At 37.0% G+C, this 22,534-nt stretch overlaps 1 protein-coding gene across 6 annotated transcripts in view; it reads left to right on the top strand.

Moving 5' to 3' along the window:
• ANKS1B (ankyrin repeat and sterile alpha motif domain containing 1B) overlaps positions 1-22,534 on the top strand; it is a 1,102,644-nt gene that overhangs the window by 407,321 nt on the left and 672,789 nt on the right. For all 6 annotated transcript variants that reach the window (XM_028121697.2, XM_028121696.1, XM_028121695.2 and 3 more), the window contains exon 10: positions 11,094-11,259. In XM_028121697.2, coding sequence (XP_027977498.1) covers positions 11,094-11,259 — 166 coding nt within the window. The remainder of the gene's footprint in view (positions 1-11,093; positions 11,260-22,534) is intronic.

The following is a 22,534-nucleotide window of genomic DNA, read 5'->3' as shown; positions in this document are numbered from 1 at the left end:
ACTTTGAAGTAACTGATCAAGAGAAGCTCGACTAAGAATCAAGATCCATGGACATTAATTGGTAACACTTTCTAAAGGGAAAGAATATCCTGACAACCATTTACAACTTAAATAATCAATACTCATTACAACTTTTTTCATTCATGAGAAAGGCTTCATAAGAGGCAAACTTCCCTCTACATCACCCCCCCACACACACACACAAACATTTCATTATTTGGTAAAAGGATTAAAAGTAGCAAGTGCACATAATTTTTTAGAAAGTATGATTGGCAATTATGCAATTCATATAAATAGTGCCCTACAGTACCATGATGCTTTAGGAATAATAATGGTGGTTTATCAATCCCATCTGTTCCCAGGCAAAGGAAGAAAAATTTTAATATGGCAAAAGTCCAAAAATTGATGCTATCTAAAGATCTGCTTTCTACAGGTCTCTTGTAATAATTGACAAATTAGCTGGAGAGAGGTTTGATACCAATACACACTTCAAAAATGGTACCCATTTTTCGAAACCCTCACTAACACTGTGTATTATCTATAGCAATTTGATCAAGAATGGTATATCATGTGTTACTTTAATTTATATGTATATTTAATTATAAGTGAGATCAAGCATCTTTTCATATAAGAAATTTCTAGCTGTTTCTTATCAACTACTCCTATCCTTAGTCCACTTTTTCCCTTAGGTTGATGATCTCTTTCATCTTAATTTGTAATTCTCTTTAAATAATAAAGATATTAGTTCTTTGTCATATGTGTCAAAGAATTTTCCCAAATCTGTCATTTGTCCCTTATTTTTTTATATGTTAGTAGTTTGATAGAAAGTTAATATTTGTATGTACTCAAATTCATCAATCTTTTTCTCTACAGCTCTGGTTATATATGTCTGGTTATAGCTCCTGTTCAAAGTTCATTACTATTTTACGATTACTATTATAAGCGTATTTAATTATTATTTAAATATTTATCTATAATTTATTTTGGTATAGGGAATGAAATATTCATCCAGCTTTATTATTTCTTTCCAAGTGAATAGTCAGTATCTTACTGGCAATTATTATATAACCCATTGTTTTCTTGCTGATTTGAAATACCACCTTCATAATATAATAAATTTCTACAAGTATTGGAGCTTTGTTTTTTAAAATTCTCTCTTCTCTTGCCTTTCAATTATTGCACCAGGACCATTTACAATTTATTTAAATATCCGCTAAAGGCTGATCTCTACCCCCTCCATTACTTTTCTCTTTTCAAATTGATACCTGGCTATTGTCACACATTTATTTTTCCAGATGTACTTTACAATTCTTGTCAAGATCCAAGATGCAGTAAGAGGGAAACTCTATTGCCGTATTATTGCATTAAATGTAAGACTAAGTGAAAGTGAAAGAATCACTATTTTTAAAATATTGAATCATATCATAATGTAACAAGGTATATTTTTCCATTGGAGTTTAATTTTAATGTCTGTCTCTCAGTCCTTAATAGTTTCTGTTGCCTCCCTTTGTGATGCCTTCTGCTGGGTTATTGTGTCAGTTTTCCATTACTACAGAATCCAATTACCACAAACTTAGTGGCTTAAAAAAACACAAATACATTATTTTACAGTTCTGGTAGTTCAAAATGGGTCCCACTGGGCTAAATTCAAGGTGTTGGTTAGGCTGTGCTTCTTTCTACAGACTCTAGGGGAGAATCTATTTTCTTGCCTTTTCTAGTTTCTATGAGCTGTGCCCAGTCCTTGGCTCATGGCTGCCTTTCACCTTCAAAGCCAGCAATGGCTAGTCAAATCTCTCACATTGTATCACCCTAACACTGACTCTTCTCTCTTTCACTTACAATGACCATAATAATCCAGGATGATCTCCCTATCTCAAGATTCTTAACTTAATCATATCTGCAAAGTCCCTTTTGCCAGGTAACATCTATTCACAGGTTCTGGGGATTAGAATGTGGACATCTTTGAGAGGCCATTGTAGTGCCTACTACCATCATCAACATTCCTTTCCCTAGGGATATCTTGCTGTCACTCCTTCTTCCCTCCCACCCAAAGTCTGTCATTATTATTTTTTATTATTCTATATTTATAGTGTAGTCTTCCATATTTGAATGTCATTGTAAGTCTTTAGGGGATAATTTTCTTGATATTGTGAGACACCAGAGCAATAAGGCCACTTCCAAAAGCTTTTACCTACTTTGAGTCATTAGGAATGGTGAATCATCTCTAACTTTGAAAGAGCCATAAACCCACACTCTCTTGTGTTAGTATTACTGCTCCCATTGTTAGAAAAAGGATTCAGGAAGCAGTTAAAGTATGCAGGTTGCTTATCATAGTACTAAACCAACACTTCTATTCTCCTTGTCTTATTTACCTAACGTCTTAAAACTCATCTAAGTCAAATCACCATCTTCTATTCTTAGGAGATGCCTTGTGTTGATCAGACTAGGTTTAAAGACTTCCAGTGGCTTAGAACCTGCTACCTTCTAGGCAGCCAATTTCATCATACTGCAAAGCTCTAATTGTTAGAAAGCTCATTCTGAGCTGAAATTTGTCTCCTTGTTACCATCTCTCCATCTACACTCTTTCTACCCTCCTAGCCATAGAGAATAATTCTAATCACTCTTCTACTTTTCAAATACTTGTGATAAATGTTTCCCTATACCTTTTCCTCTTTTATCTTTTCTCACATGACATGAGTTTGATACTCAAACTTTTCTTACCCATGTCCGGAGGAAACAGTCCATTTCATCTTTGCACCTTTTCTAATGGAGGCCTCAGTACCAGGTTGAGGGGACTAGGTATGGTCTCACTGCAGGATTGGTTAAGCTGCTTCCATTTCTCCCATGTGGTTAAGAATAGAGCTATGTGTTTGTTTGTTTGTTTTTAAGATTTTATTTATTTATTTGACAGAGAGAGCACAAGTAGGCAGAGAGGCAGGCAAAGGGAGAGGGGGAAGCAGGCTCTCTGCTGATCAGGGAGCCCAATGCGGGGCTCAATCCCAGGACCCCAGGATCATGACCTGAGACGAAGGCAGCCGCTTAGCCAACTGAGTCACCCAGGCGCCCCGAATAGAGCTATGTTAAGAGGGATGTTCACAAAGATACTCTAGTAATCTAGAAAAGCCTATAAGGCAGCCTTATTTCTGATAGAGTCACATCATTGCTACATGTGAGAAAAAATTGTGCCCATACCCTGGGCTCCTGGTTGTTGCCAAGGTTCTTTGTAAGTCAGAAGGCCAAGTATCCTTTGGTCCTTTCGATGAATAAAATCTTGTACCACCTTACAAGGATGGTCAACATGATACAGTTAGCCTATCTTTTATGTGATTACTAAACTGGATAATTCCCAATTCTAATTAGCACAGAAGGGAGAGCTGTCACATTTGGTAGTCTAAATATCATACTTGTATTGAATCAGCCAATGTTACACTATGTTTTTAGTATATTACACTGTCACTCATACTGTCAGCTGTACTCCTAATTCTTTTTTCATGGTATTGCTAATCTATATACCCTCATGCTGAATTTTTATAACTAATTTCTGTGCTAAACCATAGGGCCTCATATTTAATCACTAATAAAGTTTGAATTGTTAGATTTAGCCTACCACTGGTGATTTTAAACTTTCATAGGAGCATAGGGTAAACAACATATGAAAGCATGTTATGTAGATGTCTTATTACTCCTGTTTGTTTTTCTTTGGGGGGCCTATGTCCTATTAATTTATTCAATGCTCTTAGTATGCATCTTTTTGAAGAAGTATTGTTTTGTCCACACATTGCACAATTAACTATAGCAGGTAGGATGAAGCTGACTAAGTAAGTCTAAGCATCAAAGCCAGACATTCCCTCAGGAGCCATGAAGTTAGGCATTTAGGGCCTTAGGGTCCTGTTCAGGATTCAGGGACAGGACATCATTAGGACATTATCTCTCCTCAGAAGAGAACTGGCAAAGACCAAGACAGAGAATGCAGTCGTAGGTATATTGTTGTTGTTATTTTATTTATTTATTTGACAGAGAGACAGAGAGAGCCAGAGAGCACAAGCAGGGGGAGTGGCAGAGGGAGGAGAAGCAGGCTCCCTGCTGAGCAGGGAGCCCAAGGCGGGGCTAGATCCCAGGACCCTGGGATCATGACCTGAGCTGAAGACAGTAGCTTAACTGACTCAGCCACCCAGGTGCCCAGTATGTTACTATTATTAAAATATCAAGAACAGAAACAAGTCTGGGATCCATTAGCCAGGCATCTGAATAAAGGTAGAGGCTAAATATCAAGAAAAAAAAGCAAAGACTGCTAACCAAATTGGAGCACAGTTTTGCTAGACTAGCTACAATGAAGCCTTGAAGGTGAGTCACAAATTGTTGGGCCAGTTCTTTTAATCCCTCTGGTCCATTACAAGGATTTATCATCAAAAGTATGTTGGCAATTAACCTGTATACCAAAATCCAGGTTTCCCACCATAAGCAAGAGGGCTTGCAAAGGTTAGGAAGTTGGCAGTGTTATATACTACCCGATAATGTATGGAGATTTTTCTTACCTTAATTCTGACAATGAAGATCTTGTCATAGTCCCTTTATATAGTGATACAATAGTATAAACACTGGATTAGCTGTCACAAGATCTCAGTGGGAGTCCTGAAACTTCCATTAACCAGATACTTAATATTGGACAAGTCACTGAAGAATTCTAAGCCTTAGTTTCTGGATGGAGATAATAATAACATTGATAGGCTGTTTGTGAGGGCTAAAAAAGAATCATCAGGGTAAATGAAATACTATTCACTTTGCAGACTATAAAACACCTCACAAAGATAAGTTGTTCTTCCTACAGTGATTTGAATCTGCTAGTTTTTGAATGACATTTTTCTCAGACTTCATTCATTTGACAAGTATTTATTAAGTGCATACTATATTTAAAAAGATAGTCATGGTCCTTGCCTCTGTGGCTCTTGAATTCTAGTGGAGGATGCAGGCCTTAAAATACTAACTGAAATACTATTTTATGTATTTATTTTTAGCATATATTGATAGAGTCCTACTATGAACATGGCACTTTGCTAGGTGCTAGACAAGCATGTCTTTAGAAATTAACTGGATTTATCTTATAGATTAATGGGATTATGTTTAACCTCTGGTTTATTCTTTCTGATCTTGATGGACATCTGGGCTGGATCATTAATGCATCTAATGAAATCACTCAATATAGAAACTCTGAGATATCATGAGAGACCATGTTAAATGTTTAAAAAGAATCATCTACTATGACTAGAAACTTTTATGATTCTTTCTCAAAATTATGATGAAAATAAATGAGTTGATTTTTACATGACTTACTCTTAGTAACCTCATGCTAGTATTTGAAAGTGAATTAGTTGGGAGAAGAGTAGGAGTGGAGGCAAAGAGACTAGTTACAAAGTTGTTCTAATAGTTCAAGTGAGCTACAGTGGTGACCTGGACTAGGGTGGTAGCAGGAGTGGAGAGAAATGAATGTGTTTGAAGTATAATTCAATGATGAAGTAAGGGACTTGGAGATTGACTGCATATGGCGTTGAGGAAAAATGAGAATCTTTTTAAAAATAAACATGAGGTTAATCATGAATGCTTTGACAGAGATGAACATGAGGAGAGACTTATCCTACCAGATAGTAAAATTAATTTTAAGGTTTTAGTAAGCAAAACAGTGTGATTCTGGTACCAGAATAGATTGACATATGGAACCAATTAGAAAGTCCAGAAACAGATTCAATTAAATGTAAGCATATGGTATATACCTGTTGTCACCGGAATTGTTTCTTTTTTTTTAATTTAAATTCAATTAATTAACCTATAGTGTATTATTAGTTTCAGAGGTAGAGTTTAGTGATTTATCAGTTGCATATAACACCCAGGGCTCATTACATCAAGTGCCCTCCTTAATGCCCATCACCCAGTTAGTTACCCTCACCCTCACCCACCTCCCCTACAGCAACCCTCAGTTTGTTTCCTATTGTTAAGAGCCTCTTATTGTTTACCTCCCTCTCTGATTTTGTCTCATTTTATTTTTCCCTCCCTTGTCCTATGATCCTCTGTCTTGTTTCTAAATTCCACATATCAGTGAGATCATATGATAGTTGTCTTTCTCTGATTGACTTATTTTGCTTAGCATAATACCCTCTAGTTCTATCCACATGGTTGCAAATAGTAAGATTTCATCTTTTTGGTGGCTGAATAATATTCCATTGTGTATGTATACACACACACACACACACACACACACACACACACACACACAGACCACATTTTCTTTATCCATTCATCTGTCAATGGACATCTGGGCTCTTTCCATATTTTGGCCATTATGGACATTGCTGCTATAAACATTGGGGTGTAGGTGCCCCTTCAGATCACTATGTTTGTATCCTTTGGGCAAATACCTAGTAGTGCAATTGCTGGATTGTAGGGTAGCTCTATTTTTAACTTTTTGAGGAACCTCCATACTGCTTTCCAGAGTGATACAGGAAAAGCATTTGACAAAATACAGCATCCTTTCTTGATTAAAACTCTCCACAGTGTAGGGATAGAAGGAACATACTTCAATATCATAAAAGCCATATATGAAAAGCCCACAGCAAATACCATTCTCAATGGGGAAGAACTGAGAGCTTTCCCCTAAGGTCAGGAACACAACAAGGATGTCTACTCTCACCACTGTTGTTCAACATAGTACTAGAAGTCCTAGCCTCAGCAATCAGACAACAAAGAGAGATAAAAGGCATCCAAATCGGCAAAGAAGAGGTCAAACTTTCACTCTCCACAGATGGACTCCACCCCAAAATTGCTAGAACTCGTACAGGAATTCAGCAATGTGGCAGGATATAAAATCAATGCACAGAAATCAGTTGCATTTCTATACACTAACAATGAGATGAAAGAGAAATTAAGGAATCGATCCCATTTACAATTGCACCAAAAGTCGTGATACCTAGGAATAAACCTAACCAAAGAGGTAAAGGATCTGTACTCTGAAAACTATAGAACACGTATGAAAGAAATTGAGGAGGATACAAAGAAATGGAAAAACATTCCATGCTCATGGATTGGAAGAACAAATATTGTTAAAATGTCTGTGCTACCCAAAGCAATATACACGTTCAATACAATCCCTATCAAAATACCAGGAATTCTATTTCAAAAGAAATAGTTGAACATGTAAACAATGGTACATGCACAAGAATATTCCCTTAAAAGGAAAACATTGAAATTTCAATATGATTGGATTAACTAAATAAATCAGGACCATGTGTATATTGAGACTTAACCTTAGATTTATCATGTAGACACATATTTGTAATTGAAACTTGTTTACAATGCATTATTAGAAGCAAATCTATATCAGATTATAAAGCATTACATATAATACATATACATATTTATATATAATATCTTCATATAGGATTTATAGAAAAATCTCTTCATCCCACTTTGCGTGGGAAAATGCAATGTCCTCCTCAAGATTTCTATAGAAGCTACGGGATATCCAGTCTTGGTTCTCATGATCACCTCTTGCTGCAAACTCCTGTATCTGTAGAACTTTTTATTTCTTTCATTTTTCTCACTTTGTGTCTATTCTTGACTCTCTGCCCCATGTCTACTAGGATAAGTTACATACCCTGGTTACTTGTACCAGGGTACTGACATGTTCAGAAATGTTACTAGCCAATTGTTCTTAATAACACAATACCTAGGAAATGTTTAAAAGTCCATTGTCAGGAGAATCTGTAAGTGAATTATTGTACACCTATAAAGTGAACTCCTATACCACACTGAAAATAAATGAAACTCAGAAACATAATAGTGTTTGAAAAAACCATAGAAGAGCAATAATATTTTGTACTATTCTTATGAAATTCAAAAGCATATAGTATGAAACAATTCTTTATTGATACTTACATATATAGTTAAATTTCAATAACAATCCAAGGAATTATAAACATGAAGTTCAGAACAGGAGTTAGCCCCGGTTAGGGACGGAGGGAGAGGGACTGGAAAGGGGGACACAGGTGGGAAGGGGTGGGTTTCAATGGTAATGTTCTAAACTGAGTAGTGCACACGCACAGATTCATTTTATTATTTTATTCTACCACCATATCCATCCTCTTTTGAGGGATACTAGTCAGATATTTTGTTAAGTGTACCTTTTTTTTTTTGACAATATGAAATAGTTGAATAAGAAAGCACTGTTTTGCTATCTTTGTTTCACCATCTTCCCTTGGGGCTCTCACCTTCGATAAGGAAACTGTGTACTATAGACTTCAATTAGAAGTAATGGCACTTTCTTCGGAAGCAGAAGAGGGTGCACGTCACTGTTGTTTAAAATATTTTTTTTCTTTCTTTCCTTTGCACACCCCTGCATGTCCACACACACATACAGAGGGAAGCAGTCTGAGAGGATATACACCAAAATGTTACTATTAATTATCTGAGCATGCTGCATTTTCATGTGATTTTTTTTTCTTTCTTTATATTTTCTAATATTTCTTTAATAAACAATATACTTCATTTTTAAGGGACAGCAAAGTAATTCATCCTGTGTGGTTAAATTTCAGAGTATTTTTTTCAAGGCCATTAAGTCTTTGTATTTCTTGACAAACAGACTACAATTTCAATCTAACCAAATCCAGGAAGAATGGGTTGTTCTGATTAACAGGTTGTTCTGACTTTAGGATGAACTAGGGTTTAAACTAGAGACTTTTTTCATGACTCTTTATAATCTTATTTTTATAATCTCAGGTTTTTCACTTTTGATATGCAAAACAGAAAGCAATAACATTAAACAATAATAATAACCAAACTAAAAAGCAAAGTATTTATATCTGAACAAGGAATAATAATTTCCCTAGCTCGTAGTTAGAATTTGTTAAAAAGGACATTAGAGAATATTCAGTTGATCAATAAGTATTTATTGAACACCTACTATGTGGTAGGACTTGTACTAGATTCTGGGTACAGAGTGGTGATCAAGACAAATTCCAGCCTTCATGGAATTTACAGTCATTTGATATATTCACTTTACAATATGTGGGTTTTTTTTAAAGAGTTATTTACTTATTTATTTGAGAGAGTTAGAGAGATATCATGAGCAGGGGTGGGGGGGAGGGGAGTGTGTAGAGGGAGAGTCAGGCTCCCTGCTGAGCAGGGAGCCCAATGATGGACTTGATTCCAGGACCCAAGGATCATGACCTGAGCCTAAGGCAGACGCTTAACTGACTGAGCCACCCAGGCGCCCCTACAATGTGTTTTATACATAATTTTATCAATAGATCATTCTACTGAAAGATTTCCAGTAATGTGGAGTTTCCTCTGTTGCTTTATAGTGTATTTTTCAGCTACTGTTAAATTACTGCATTTTTATTTAAAAGGTAACCAATATTATTAATTCATAGAACATTGTTTTTTTTTATTGATTCAAATTTGCCCCTTTTGACTTATAAACATTGGTTGTTGTTCTGCCTTTAAGAACTTAAGAATAAATCTACCACAGCAGCTTTTCCCCTTTCTCTGCTTTGTGGGATAGCTCTTTAGAGATAGCTGTTCAAATATGTTGAGAAAACTATTATGCTGCTGTAAGGCTTCTCCAGGATCGAACACTGCAGGTCCTTTCATCATTTCATCTGTGACATGGTTTTAAATCATACACCATCTTGATTGCTTTCCTCCAGATGCTTTCTACTTTGTCACCCTTTGTTGTTAAAAATAAATTACTCCCAATTTCCTGCTTTCAATAGGATAGAGTGAACATAATTGACTCTCTGATGTGTGAGGGTCTGGTATGGTCTGAAAGCAATTACACTGACCTTGAATACTTACTCTACAGTACTGTAAATATCACTATAGAAAAAATAGGAGCTTATACTAAATCTTTACTAACACTTGGATATATCTTGGAAGATTTTTTGAAAATGAATTTATTTTTTTATTTATCTTTTTCTTTTGATAGTTAATTATGCTTTGTAAAGGTAAAAAAATCAAAAAGCATGATTAATTGTGAAATTCATTATGCAGATATCTGTTTTCTTCTCTAGTAAACTGTGGTCTTTCTGAGGGCAAGGGTTATATCTTATTAGTTTTTAAAAATCTGTATCACTTAGCGTAGTCCTAAGTATATATGACAGATGCCCAATAAATATTTGTTGACAAATTAATACCTTGTATAAGAAATTAAGTTTTGTGAAATGAAATGAATTCCTACTTTTAGAATACATCACAGAATCAGTAGTATAGAATTGGACCTTAGTTGTATCCCAACCTGAAAAGAGAAACTTTAGTATATTAGTTAACAGTATTCACAAAGAAAAAATACTAGTGTGTTATATGGGAATACTTTTACTTCTAAATGACAAAAAAGCTTATTAGCAATGGCTCAAACAATATAAGAACGTTTGTACTTAAGAAGCCTGGAGTAACTAACTAGTCCTGGGGCTCTTTCCGTAACTCAGTGATATCATCAATGTCCCAGGCTCTTTTTATCTTTCTGTTGCATTCTTAGCCTGTTATCTTTTTGATCTTAAGCTTATTGCCTTATGGTCACATCATGCCTGTCCGACCTCCAGACATCCAAACTGCATCCAGAGAGAGGAACCTGAGGATGGCCAAGCTCTACAAGATCCCCATTGCATGTCTTTCCTCTGGGGAAAAAATATTTTCCCAGAAGTCTCCCTTTCATCCAACTGCCCAAAATTGAGTTATATGGCTCTGGCTATCTCTAGGAAGCAGGCAAGGGAGTAGAGTCTTGGGAATGAATATTGATTAGTTAAGCAACCGTTTATGCCACAACTAGAAAATTGCCATATACTACAAAAAGAGATCATGACAAGAGATCATGAACTTTACTATGTCAGTGATAAATTCAGGGGAACCGAACTGTCAGGACCCTTCTAGAAAGATCACTGATGATATTGGGGTTACATGATGGCATAACTTATTCAAACAGATGAATCAGCACCTCTTAATCACTTTTGGAAGAACTGATGAATCTGATTATCTTTTCTAGTTTTTATAAATCAAACAAGCTGTGTCTTTATCACAAAGCTATTTTTATTTTTTCTCCTTCCTTTCAGGAGTCCTATCCAAAGAAGAGGAATTACACTATGGAAATTGTACCATCTGCTTCTCTGGATACATTTCCTTCAGAAAATGAGAACTTTCTATGTGATCTCACGGACATAGCTGTTACAAAAAAACCTTGCTCCTTAGAAATTGCAAGGGCCCCTTCTCCAAGAACTGGTAATATTTCTTTAAAAAATTTTAAAATATATTTTAGAACTGGTAATATCTCTCACAATTGGACCAATTCAATTTTCATGCTTGTATATGTGAAGATGTATCATTAATATTTTGATTTTCCACAATATTTTAACATTAAAGTACCCCAATATAGTCAAACTAATCTTTTATTTTGTTTTATTTTATTTTATTTTATTTTATTTTATTTTGCATTTTAGAGTGAGTCCAGGTAGGTCAGAGTTTTTGGTATAATGTCTCTTAACTTCCTGACAAGAGCTCTCAAGGAGTGGTACTATCTTGGTGAAGGTACTTTGAAACCTTGCAATAGTGAAAAACCTCTAGGTCAGACACAAAGCTTGGGGTCCTTTAGAACTTAATAGCAAATTTATTAGCAAGAGTCTTTTAATATACTTTTCTGCATCCTGTTTTCAGGTTACTGAAATGTACTCAGGTATTTTGTATATTTTATATGTTTTATGGTATTTTCAGATCCATTATTTTATTTATCTGCATTATAAATTAGTGCATGAGGCAAGTAAATATTATGCCCATTTTACTGATAAGGAAAGTGGAGCTAAATGTCTTATTTAAGATCAGTTCATGAGGGGGCCTTTCTTAAATATGAATGTTTGACTATCATCATATCTGCTTTCTGTTCAGCATTGCATCTAAGAAAGAATGCAGGCTATTAACATGAAATCTAATGATGGAGGAATGTTTCAAGTGGGTGGTCAACATATTCAGTGCTACAAAGGAGTTGTAAGAGAAACTCAAAAGAAAGGCATTTTAGGTTTGACAATCTAATTGCTGCTTAATTTTGGAAAAGTAAGTTTTAGTAGCAATGAGATAAAACCAGATTTCTGGAAGTTAATAGTGAGATACTAGAAAATGGGAGTGGAGAGTACAGATTACCCATTCAAGAAGATTAGAAGAGTTATGATAGTAACATGAGAAGAAAGAGGTTCAAGGGAGAATTAGCTAGTTTATTTTAGGTTAAGTAAGCCTTGGCCAAGTTTAGAGGTTAGAGGAATTTGCTGGTGGAGACTAAGAGATTAAAGATAAAAAATAAGAAGAAAGAATAAAATGGGTAAAGAAGACTGAGCTAGTCTAAGAAAACACAGACATTGTTTCCCCCAGAAAGAGGAGAAGATTGAGCATGGTTATGAATATAGAGAAATTCTGAAATATGTATTTCCAAATGGATTATATTTCTGGGTTAAGATAAAAAGTCAGTGGATGAAAAGAAGGGGCAGATCTTGAGAAGGGTTAAGGTAAAATTCAGAAATGCCATTTTAGATAATAAGCTGAGAAATTCTATAGAAGTGGACAACTAGGTTTTTGAGCAGCCTTGAGGTTAGGCTGTTGTATGAATCATAAGCATGCAGAAGGAAAATTTTTAGGATGAGGTAAGACCATAATAAAGAAAACAGTTAAAATTTATTGAGCATTTACTAAGTGCCAGACACTGTTAAGGTAATAATATCATTATTACCATTTGACAGATGAAAAAACTGTGACACTGAAATATTAGGTAACTTCCCACAGTTCTATGTTAATAAGGGGTAGACTTGCACTTGGATTGTCTGCTCTGTACTCTTAAATTCTCTGTTATACGGAAATATATTGGGGAATGAAGTATAGTTGAAATCGTGAACCACATAGTGAAATTCTCAAGAAATGTGGAGGTATGACTGGAAGTCTGCATATGGTAGCAATAAAACCAGAAAAAGAATGTTATAATAGGATAGCATAATCTTTGGAAAAGCAGCAGATTTTGGATAAAGACAGAATAGTGGGTGATCAGAAGCAGTCACGGAGAGTGAAGACAGTGCTGGTCCCAAACTATGATAAGAATGAAAACTCTTCCATAGGAGACGTAACCAGGAAATACTGCAGAAGTCGGGGGAAAGCTCAGCTAGTATAGGAAAATGGAAGGCACACATGAATGAAAATGTAAAAGCACTTTAATTAGGACATAGAGAGTAGGGGTGTATTGGGGGTAGTGAAGGGGGAATGAAAGAGTCAAAGAAGACACGGATTTATTTATTAAACAATCAAAAACTAATGGAGTTCCTTCATGTGCCAAGCAGTGTTCTGTATGCTGAGGATACAGGGATAAAAAAGACATGCACCCAGGTAACAAGGCTGATTAGGCTTCTCCTGCTGAAAATAAATAAATATTCTGGCTAAAAATACAGGAAAGGAAACCTGAAAAATACTAAAAAGGTGACAAGAAAATTATATAAATTGAATAACATTTAAATTAGGAACCTTTTGGGGGTCAATAGGTTAGTAAGATATAATCAGGCTAAAACACTGGTGAGGGTGGGAAACCAGTGGATTTCTAAAGCCACTTTTGTCCTGAGGGAATTTTCTGAACCTGCTGTTGAACTTTGGTGCTTAAGGCCTCATAAACCTCAAGGTTTTTGTAGAGAAGAAAATCTCTGTGTCTGTCCAGCACGGAGACTTTCATAGGAAATTCTTCCTCCATAGAGCTGGAACTCCAGGGGCTACCCTTTACAGTAATCAGAAATAATTCTGCCCCCTAACTCTCACCCCAAGGAAAGGTGATTTGTCATGAGAAGAACAAGGAGAGAAATTCCTGAGGTGTTATTACCACAAATCGGTCCTCAAATTTCTATCACCTAAATGGTATAAAAAATGTCAACCCATGAGTTTAGTTTAAATACCCTCAGACTTCAAGCAGAAGCAAATGTAATCCCTCTAGAGAGGAATATTCCCTTTTTCCAGGTCCCAAATAATTTCTATAAATACTTTTCTGATTAAAATTAGCAGTGTACAATAATTAAGTCTATATGGAAAGAAACCCTGAAACCAGAATCACAGAAACAAGAAAGAACAGATCCACACATGAAAAGACTTCAAATATTGGAGTTGTCAAATGCAGGCTAGAAAATGACCATGCTATTACAAACACACACTTACACCTGGAGAAAAACTACCTCAAATTTAAAACTCATTGGATAAGTATAACAGCAGATTAGATTCAGCTGAAGAGAGCTTTAGTGAGCTGGAAATTAGGGCAGAAGAAGTTTTACAGAACGTGGCACAGAGAGAGATGAAAAATACGAAAGCAAAGCTAAGAGACTTGGAGGATACACTGAGAAATTCTAACTTGTCTATTTAAAGCTTCAGAAAGAGAGGAGAGAGAATGAGGCAAAAGTAATATATTTGAAGAGCTAATTTTCCAAAAGGAACAGGCTTGTTCTTGCACTCACATGGAGATGGACAAGTGAATAGTTAATTTCAAGAGTATAATAAGTGTTAAGGCAGTGTTATACAAAGTGCTTTGGGAATAGAAAAAAAGGAACATTTAACTTCACCTGGGAGCTTGGGAAAGACTTCATGAAGGAGACGAGGTCTGTGTCCATTATCTATTGTTATTTAACAAGCCACCCCAAAACTTACTGTCTTAGAGGAACATCAGTCATTTAGTTTGTTCACAAATCTACAAGTTTGGCAGAGTTCATTTGACAGGGATAGCCTGTCTGTGCCACATGGTATGAGCTGAGGCTGCTCAACTAAGGGAGAAAGGACCCATTTTCAAGATGGCCCACTACATGGCTGGCAAGTTGGTGATAGCTTACAGATTGGCTGGGTTTATGGGCTGGGGACCATTTTTCCTCTCCGTGGACTGCTTGGGTTTCCTTATGACACACTGGCTAGATTCTGAGAGCAAGCATCTGAAAAGGACCAGGTGGAAGCCGTACCATTTTTATTATCTAGCCTTCAAAGTCACAGACCATCACTTCTACTACAGCTCCATATCTACTCAGACTTAAGGGGAGAGAACATGAACCCCACTTCCTAATGGAAGGAATGTCAAAGTTACTTTGTAATAAGAAGATATATGTTGGGAGATACCTTTGTTGTCAGTTTTAGAAAATACAGTTTTCCACCAACTTTCCTTTGGGCACAATAATTTATATTCTTTGCCTATGCAAATTATACTCGTTTATACCTTCAGGACTTCCCATCATCAGCTTATTACAGCATGAGCTCCAAGTCTAGGTTCAGGTGTGCCTGAATCTTCCTGGTGTAATTCTGTTGATGCAGGATCTTGACTGCTTTTGCTCTTGGCATTGATGACCTATGAATTAAACAAGTTATCAGTCTCCTCTCCTACACACCCAACATATAATGGTGAATCAGACATAGGAGAACCACAACTGACACGCTCATCTAAACACAGGGAAAACAAGGCACATGGTGATCACTAGTCTGTGGCAATTCTGAATCTAACCAGGCACAGTTCCTTGATTAAGACCCAGTCTTATGGCATAGGAATTGTTCTCTGTGGCACTTGGTTCCTCTGTCTGAATCATTATTTTCCATAAAAAGCAGCCTGTGTTTATAGCTGAGTATCTTTCTTACTTGCTTTTTGTCTGTTAAAGATTAGGGATCAAAAGAGCTCTTTTCATTTTATATTGCTGTTCCTTCCAGTTCAGGCTGATATAATTTCTTTTAAAACTTTGTGGACTTGGGGCACCTGGGTGGCTCAGTCGTTGGGTGTCTGCCTTCAGCTCAGGTCATGATTCCAGGGTCCTGGGGTCAAGCCCCACATTGGGCTCTCTGCTCAGCGGGAAGCCTGCTTCTCCTTCTCCCACTCCCCCGGCTTGAGTTCCCTTTCTCACTGTCTCTGTCAAAATAAATAAATACAATCTTTAAAACAAAAACAAAAACAAAAAAAACTTTGTGGACTTGTTGTGTTCCAGTTTATATTCCACTTCATTAGACAAAAGCTTATCTCCAGATAAGCTCCTTCTCTGCTTTGGGCTCCTTATGAGACTTCTCTGAGATAATGTCCTTGAGATTCTTAGAAACTCTATAGTTGAACAGGGAACATCTGTGAGTCAGGCCCTTAAAAATGCTTAGAGGGTCTTTTGTCTGGCTTAAAGATTCTATACAGCACCACCCGAGAGATTTCTTAGGCCTTAACAAATGATGTTGTACCCCACCCAGATTTGGTCATTGGCCTTCTTAATTTGAAAATTGTTTGCCAATTGGAACACCTGGAAATAATAAAACAGTTTTGTTTTTGTACCCAGAAATTCCTGGCTCCTTTGTATTTATTTGGTAGGTCATTCTTCAGTTCTTGCTTGGCTTTTGCATGTTATCACAGGCAGCCGGACAAAGCTGGGTTGCTCTTTAAATACTCTTCCTGGAAACATCCTTAGATCATAGAGTTCATTTGGTTCATTTTCTATTTTCCATGTTACTGCAGATGTCAATGTTGCCAAACTTTCCATTATTACAACACAAATGATGCTTTGCTTTTAGCTTCTGATTATATTTGCTCTCCTTTAAGCCTTTACCAACAGCTTTCTCATAGTTCTGTGGGCTTCCAAGAGTCTTCTCTTTGGCCCTTATGGCTTTTGCAGTCACTCACTTGGAGACCCTTCCAGCTTCTGTCTGTTGCCCAGTCACAAAGTTCATGCCACATGTTTTAGATTTTTGTTATGGCAATACCCCATTTCCAAATATCAGAATCTATTCTGGTCATTGATGGATGCATAACAAACTACCTCAATACTTAGTGAGTTAAAAAAAATAGTCATTTATTTTGTTTATAAATCTGTAATTTGGGGAGAGCTCTGTAGGGGACAGCTTCTTTCTGTCTCAAGTGATATCAGCTGGAACAGCTTCAAGGGGGGCTAAAAGATCCATTCTCAATATTGATTCTTACTCATATGGCTGGTATGGCCTACTTAGACTTCCTCATGGTAAGTGATGGCGTTCCAAGAGCAAACATCCTAGGAGAAGTGAGGCAGAAGCTGTATTGCTTTTTATAACTTAACTCAGAAGGCAACATCACTTCTGTGGTAGTCAAGAGCCTACCAATATTTAAGTAAAGGGGCTTTAATCACTTCTCCCCCTTATAGGAAAGGTTACTAAAGTCATGTTGTAAGAAGATATTCTTGTAGCCTCTCTTGGAAAATACAAACTCCCATAATACCTGAATTGTTTATTGCTGTTATTCTTTTTCAAGTGGGATAAGAGTTAATTTGCATGGATATATGATTTTCCCTGATTGTGTTCAATCATCTGGATTCCATATAAAAGAAGCCAGTTTTCTCCGTTGACCTAGGCTTAATTCATGATGATTGGTAGTCTGCACTTTTGACCATGATTGTGAATTCTAGGGGTGAGGGAGTCCAGAACATAATTGGAAGAATTTTTCTTTTTAATGATATGGATAGGGATGAATACAAGTCAGAGCAGTTTCTGTTCTAATTCTAGAAGGCACTTTATCAAGTGAACCTCACAGAATTCCCCTCCATAATCAACCTAGCAGGTGGAAGAGAATATCAGCATCACTGTTTGTCTTCTGTCTGGATGAGGATGAGGTCTGTGTCATTTTCCTTTGTTGATTCTATTAACCCATATATTTTGCAAGGATCCAGTTACTTCCCAGTCTCACTCTGCTATGCCTGGTCCCTTGTGACTCCTGCCTAGCTTTGCCTTTTCTTCTCAGGGCCAACTAACTAAGCTGATGAACTCAAGGAAGTTACTGCCCTCTGTTGAGGCTACTGATGTTTTCCATTTGTTACCAAGTCCTTTACTGACTAAACATAGGAATTCCGGATGTGGAGACATCTCTTGATGTACATGAGTCTTTTAGAGGCTCTCAGATAAAACTGGGTGGGTAGTTACCCTACAGTTCCTCATCCACTCAATAAAAACTTATTGGGTACTTATGGTGTTTTAGGCATTGTGCTAAATGTGTAGCAATGTGTAGAAACAGTGTAAGTCCTGATATTTAGAAGCTTAGAATGTGTTAAAATTAAGGGTAATAAGTGCAATGAGAGAGGTGAGCATAAGGTGTTCCAGGAGGGTAGAAAGGAGGGATTGAGTAAAAGCTTACTGGAGGGGGTGCTGCCTGATCTGAGCCTCAAAGAAGGAGAATTAGATGCATGAATGGGAGGTGTATGGTGTGTGGATGAATGAGAGGTGTGTGCAGGGATCCAGAGGCATGGAAGAACATAAGTTATTCAGAGACTATGACCAACTTACCATGGTTAAAGCATAGAATGCTACTAAGGAAAAATGCATAAAAGAACACGAGGTGACATGCAGAAGTTTGGATTTCACCTGACAACAGAAGTGAATCATTGACAGACTTCAAGCAGGGACATGATGTGATAGGTTTTTGTTTTAGAAGAGTCTCTCTGGAAGCAATATGGAGAATAGATTGGACAGAGATGAGGCTTGAGACAGGACAATTAATCAGGAGATCAGTGTTCAGTCCCAGCAAAAAAAAAAAAAAAAAAAAAGTGATGGTGGCCAGTACAAAGGCAATGCCAGCAAAGACGTCCTCCACCAAGTTTACAGATGCAACTCCCCTGCACCCTTCTCTTGCCTGTACCTCCCAGCAAAGAGAGGAAGGGGGAACAAAGAGGAGAGGTATAAAGGAGTGGAGGTATCCCTTCTCCCTTTGAAAATTCTGCCATTTAGGAAATAAGTAGACAAGGAAACTAAATGGTTATATTTTAGAGAATGCATTTTATACTTTTCGGTTAACTGTGCTAGATTAACATCACTTAGGTTTACAGACAAAATGAGGATTTCTACACACACAGGAATTGCATTCTGAAGCTTTCCTGGAGAGATTGAGAGAGAGGGGATAGAGGGATGACTTGGTCTTTACAGGGATTGTTACGTGTTGAATTGTGCTCCACCCCCTTCTTTTTTGGACTTTTAATCACTAGTATATCAGAATGTGACCTTACTTGGAGAATTTGGAGATAGAGTCTATAGAGGTAATCAAGTTAAAACGAGGTCATTAGGTGGGCCCTAATCCAGTGTGACTGGTGTCCTTATAAGAAGGGGGAAATTTAGACATAGAGATATGGAAAGAGGGAGGATGATGTGAAGAGACACAGAAGATAATGGCCATCCACAAGCCAGAAAGACCCAGAATAGATCCTTCCCTCATGGCCCACAGAAGAAACCAACCTTAATTTCAGATTTCCAGCCTCCAGACTGTGAGACAATACATTTCTGTTGTTTAGGACACCCAGGTAGTATTGCTTTGTTACAACAGCCCTAAGGAGTGATTGCAGGGACCGTCACTGAGTCTACAGATTCAATCATAGAAGGGAGGGGGAATGAGGATCCTGGGCCACTGAGGGCAGACCTTGCCTGTCTTGCTCATTTCAGAGGCTAAGCACTTGAGGGTCTTGGTTGTGACTGGCAGTGTCATTCATGGATATAGAATATGCATTTTCACATAAAATCACAGTTAAGTATGCATATTAGTTCCCTGTCTGTGGTCTTTCCTATTTATTAACTAGTTAAGCCAGTACAAAGTAGATCTCATCCTGAAACAAATTCTATCATATTCACTGGTTTAATTTAAATATGAAAGCAACTTATTAGTAAACCTATATTCAACAAGATTTTACAGTTCAACCAGAAAGTAAGTGATACTCTTTGCAAGGAGCATTTTACTAATCCCTCAATGACTACAGATTTCATATGGAATAAAGAATGCTCTAGTACTAGGCTCATTAAATAAAGATCAGCAGAAGTCCAGTACTTGCTTGGTAAATTCACTAAGACTCATGCTCATGCAGTCAGTATTGATTCATGTTTGTTTCCCTTACTGCATCAAGCAAAGGATCTTACATAGTTGTAGTGGGGACTCAGTTGCATAAATGAATGAATAATTAAGTGAGTGAATGAATGAATGACTACTACCTGTAAGCGAAAATGGCTGTAATGGCAAAAAAAGCCCTATGAAATAGTCAGATGCAATCAAAGGTAATGTTTTCTTATCTTTCATTTAATTTTAACCTTCACAGGGGAATTTTTCCATTTTATGGTAACTAGGCAACCTGTTATTTTGAATCACTTAGTGCAGGCTTTGCACACTATGGATGCTCAATAAATCCATTTTGATTAATGAGCAATTTATAACAATACCAGTGAAGATTGTTTGCAATCCCTGATGGAAGAGAATAGATGATCTCTGATAAAAAGAACACAGTCAGTATTTTCCTGCCAAGATAGTGTGGGTCTTGCTCACCTCTATTCAATTTGCTAACATGCTTACTGGACTGTGGTCAACCTGAAATGAGAATGTCCTCTGGTGAATAATCCTCCACAACCCATGACACCTCTCCCAACATCCTGAAATAGGTAGTAGTGTGAAGGTGAGTCTGTAACTTATTTATACCAAAATATTTTTTGAAATAGTGGAGCTTCCTTAATTCTAATGCCAAAATTTTGAAATTAAAATAATTCAGACTGGACTAGGGCTAATGTTTATCTTTGCTAAGCAAGTGGGTAGTGTCAACATGATTTCTGTGGGTATGTTTAACTCATTTAAGAGAGCAAACTATTTTTAAGCCCCTTGGAAGCATTCTTTTACATACAAATACTGGCCTTGCTGATAAGAACCTTTTTTTATCAAACAGCAATTATTTATTTGGCATTTGCTCTGTGTTCAGTGCTGTCTTAGCCATTTATTAAAGTAGTAAATTGTAAATTTGTGACCCAGTTTTGGTTTATAGATCTCAGCTGGCTCAAATTGGTGGAAGTTAGCTATATTTGGGAAACAGCATTCTAAACAAAAAGAAAATTATACTTTTTCCATCAAATCAATTTTACCTGTACTGTGTATGAATAACATGAACTGTAGAATAATAAAATATCTAAAAATATAATAAATTCTTATGAAGTGATGATGAATATAATAAATTCTTAAGAAGGGGTATAGGCTTTCTATGATGTCATTTATGGTATCCTACAGAACAATGTCAGAATATGTATAACAAGGAGGTAAACGTTCATATAATCATGCTCACCAGGGTGCCTTGGTGTCTCAGTCAAAGTATTGGACTCAGGTGATGATTTTGGCTCAGGTGATGATTTCAGGGTCATGGGATTAAGCCTCAAATCAGGCTCGCACTGGGTGTGGGGCCTGGTTAGTTTTCTCTCTCTTCCTCTCCCTCCACCCCTCCCCCCACTCTCTCCCTCTCAGGAAAAAAATAAGTAAATACATACATACATAAATAAAAATGAAGAATAAATTCATGCTCACCAAATTCAAGTGGGGCCTCCACACTTTCTCACATTCCACTCTCACTCTACTGCACTCTCCTCAAAGCTCAGATATTTTTTCCTACCTTGCGTCTCACTCTCAGCAGATGGTCTCATATCCTAATTAATAATGAAAATTGAGCCATCTAACTGCATTGACGTCCTCCACCAAATTTACAGATGCAACTCCCCTGCACCCTTCTCTTGCCTGTACCTCCTGTTAAAGTGGAGGGGTTTTCCTTCTAACAAATCTCTTTTCCTGTGTCTTCTCAGGAGTGTGGCCCTTTCAGTCATTCACTCTTTCCCCTGATTTTTAAATTGTCCTTCCACTGGATCATACACATTAACATTTAAATCTGCTTAAGCCTTTTTCATATGAAAAATAGAAACAATAACAGCTATCAATGAAAGCAACAAATAGGGACTAACTAAAAAGTCCCCTGACTCCCTTTAACTTCTCAGCTTCTATCCATCCCTTCACATTCTCAGTATGTTCATTTTTTCCCTTTCCTTCCACGTCTCTGCCTACTTTAGTCCAGTTTCCCTTCCTCACTGCTCTTTCCAAATGTACTTCCTAAAGGTCCCAATGACCTTAATATCAAAATTGAGAGGACATTTCTCAGCAGCATTCCACAAGTTAGTGACACCTCCATCTTGATACCTTTTCTTCCCTTTGCTGTCTAAGGATAATTTTCATCTTATTACACTGTTCCTTCTCTATGCTGACCGCTGACATTTTTCTGTATGGCTTTAAAAGTTGGGAGTTTCTCGAGTTCAAAGTCCTCCCTATTCTTTTTACTCTTTTTCCCTTCCTAAATCATTCCATCCATAGTATGGTTTCTGTTACTATCAACATGACTCCCAAATTTTTCCCTCCAATCCATATCACTTCTCTCAACTCCAGCCTCATCCATCCATCCATCCATCCATCCATCCATCCATCCCCTGAATATCTCCACCTGTCTCAAAGGTGCCTTAACCCTAACATAGTCAAGATTAAACTCCTATCTTTATCTCCAAACTTGTTCTTCCTGCAGGGTTCCTTATCTCAGTGAGTGAGTTAATCATTCATCTGACTGCAGAAACCTGGGTGTCATTCTTGCCATCTCTGTTTCCATTGACTCTTATACTCAATCAGTCACCAGGTCTTATAATTTTAAACAGCCATAGGTGTTAAGGTGAAGTTAATTCTATAACTTAACGCTCTATC

Source organism: Eumetopias jubatus, unplaced genomic scaffold, assembly GCF_037043125.1.
Source record: "Eumetopias jubatus isolate StellerSeaLion01/CBP00866 unplaced genomic scaffold, mEumJub1_p1.0 scaffold_8, whole genome shotgun sequence".
NCBI lineage: Eukaryota > Metazoa > Chordata > Mammalia > Carnivora > Otariidae > Eumetopias > Eumetopias jubatus.
Note: the sequence above shows the minus strand (reverse complement) of the source record. Positions and strands in the feature narration are given on the sequence as shown.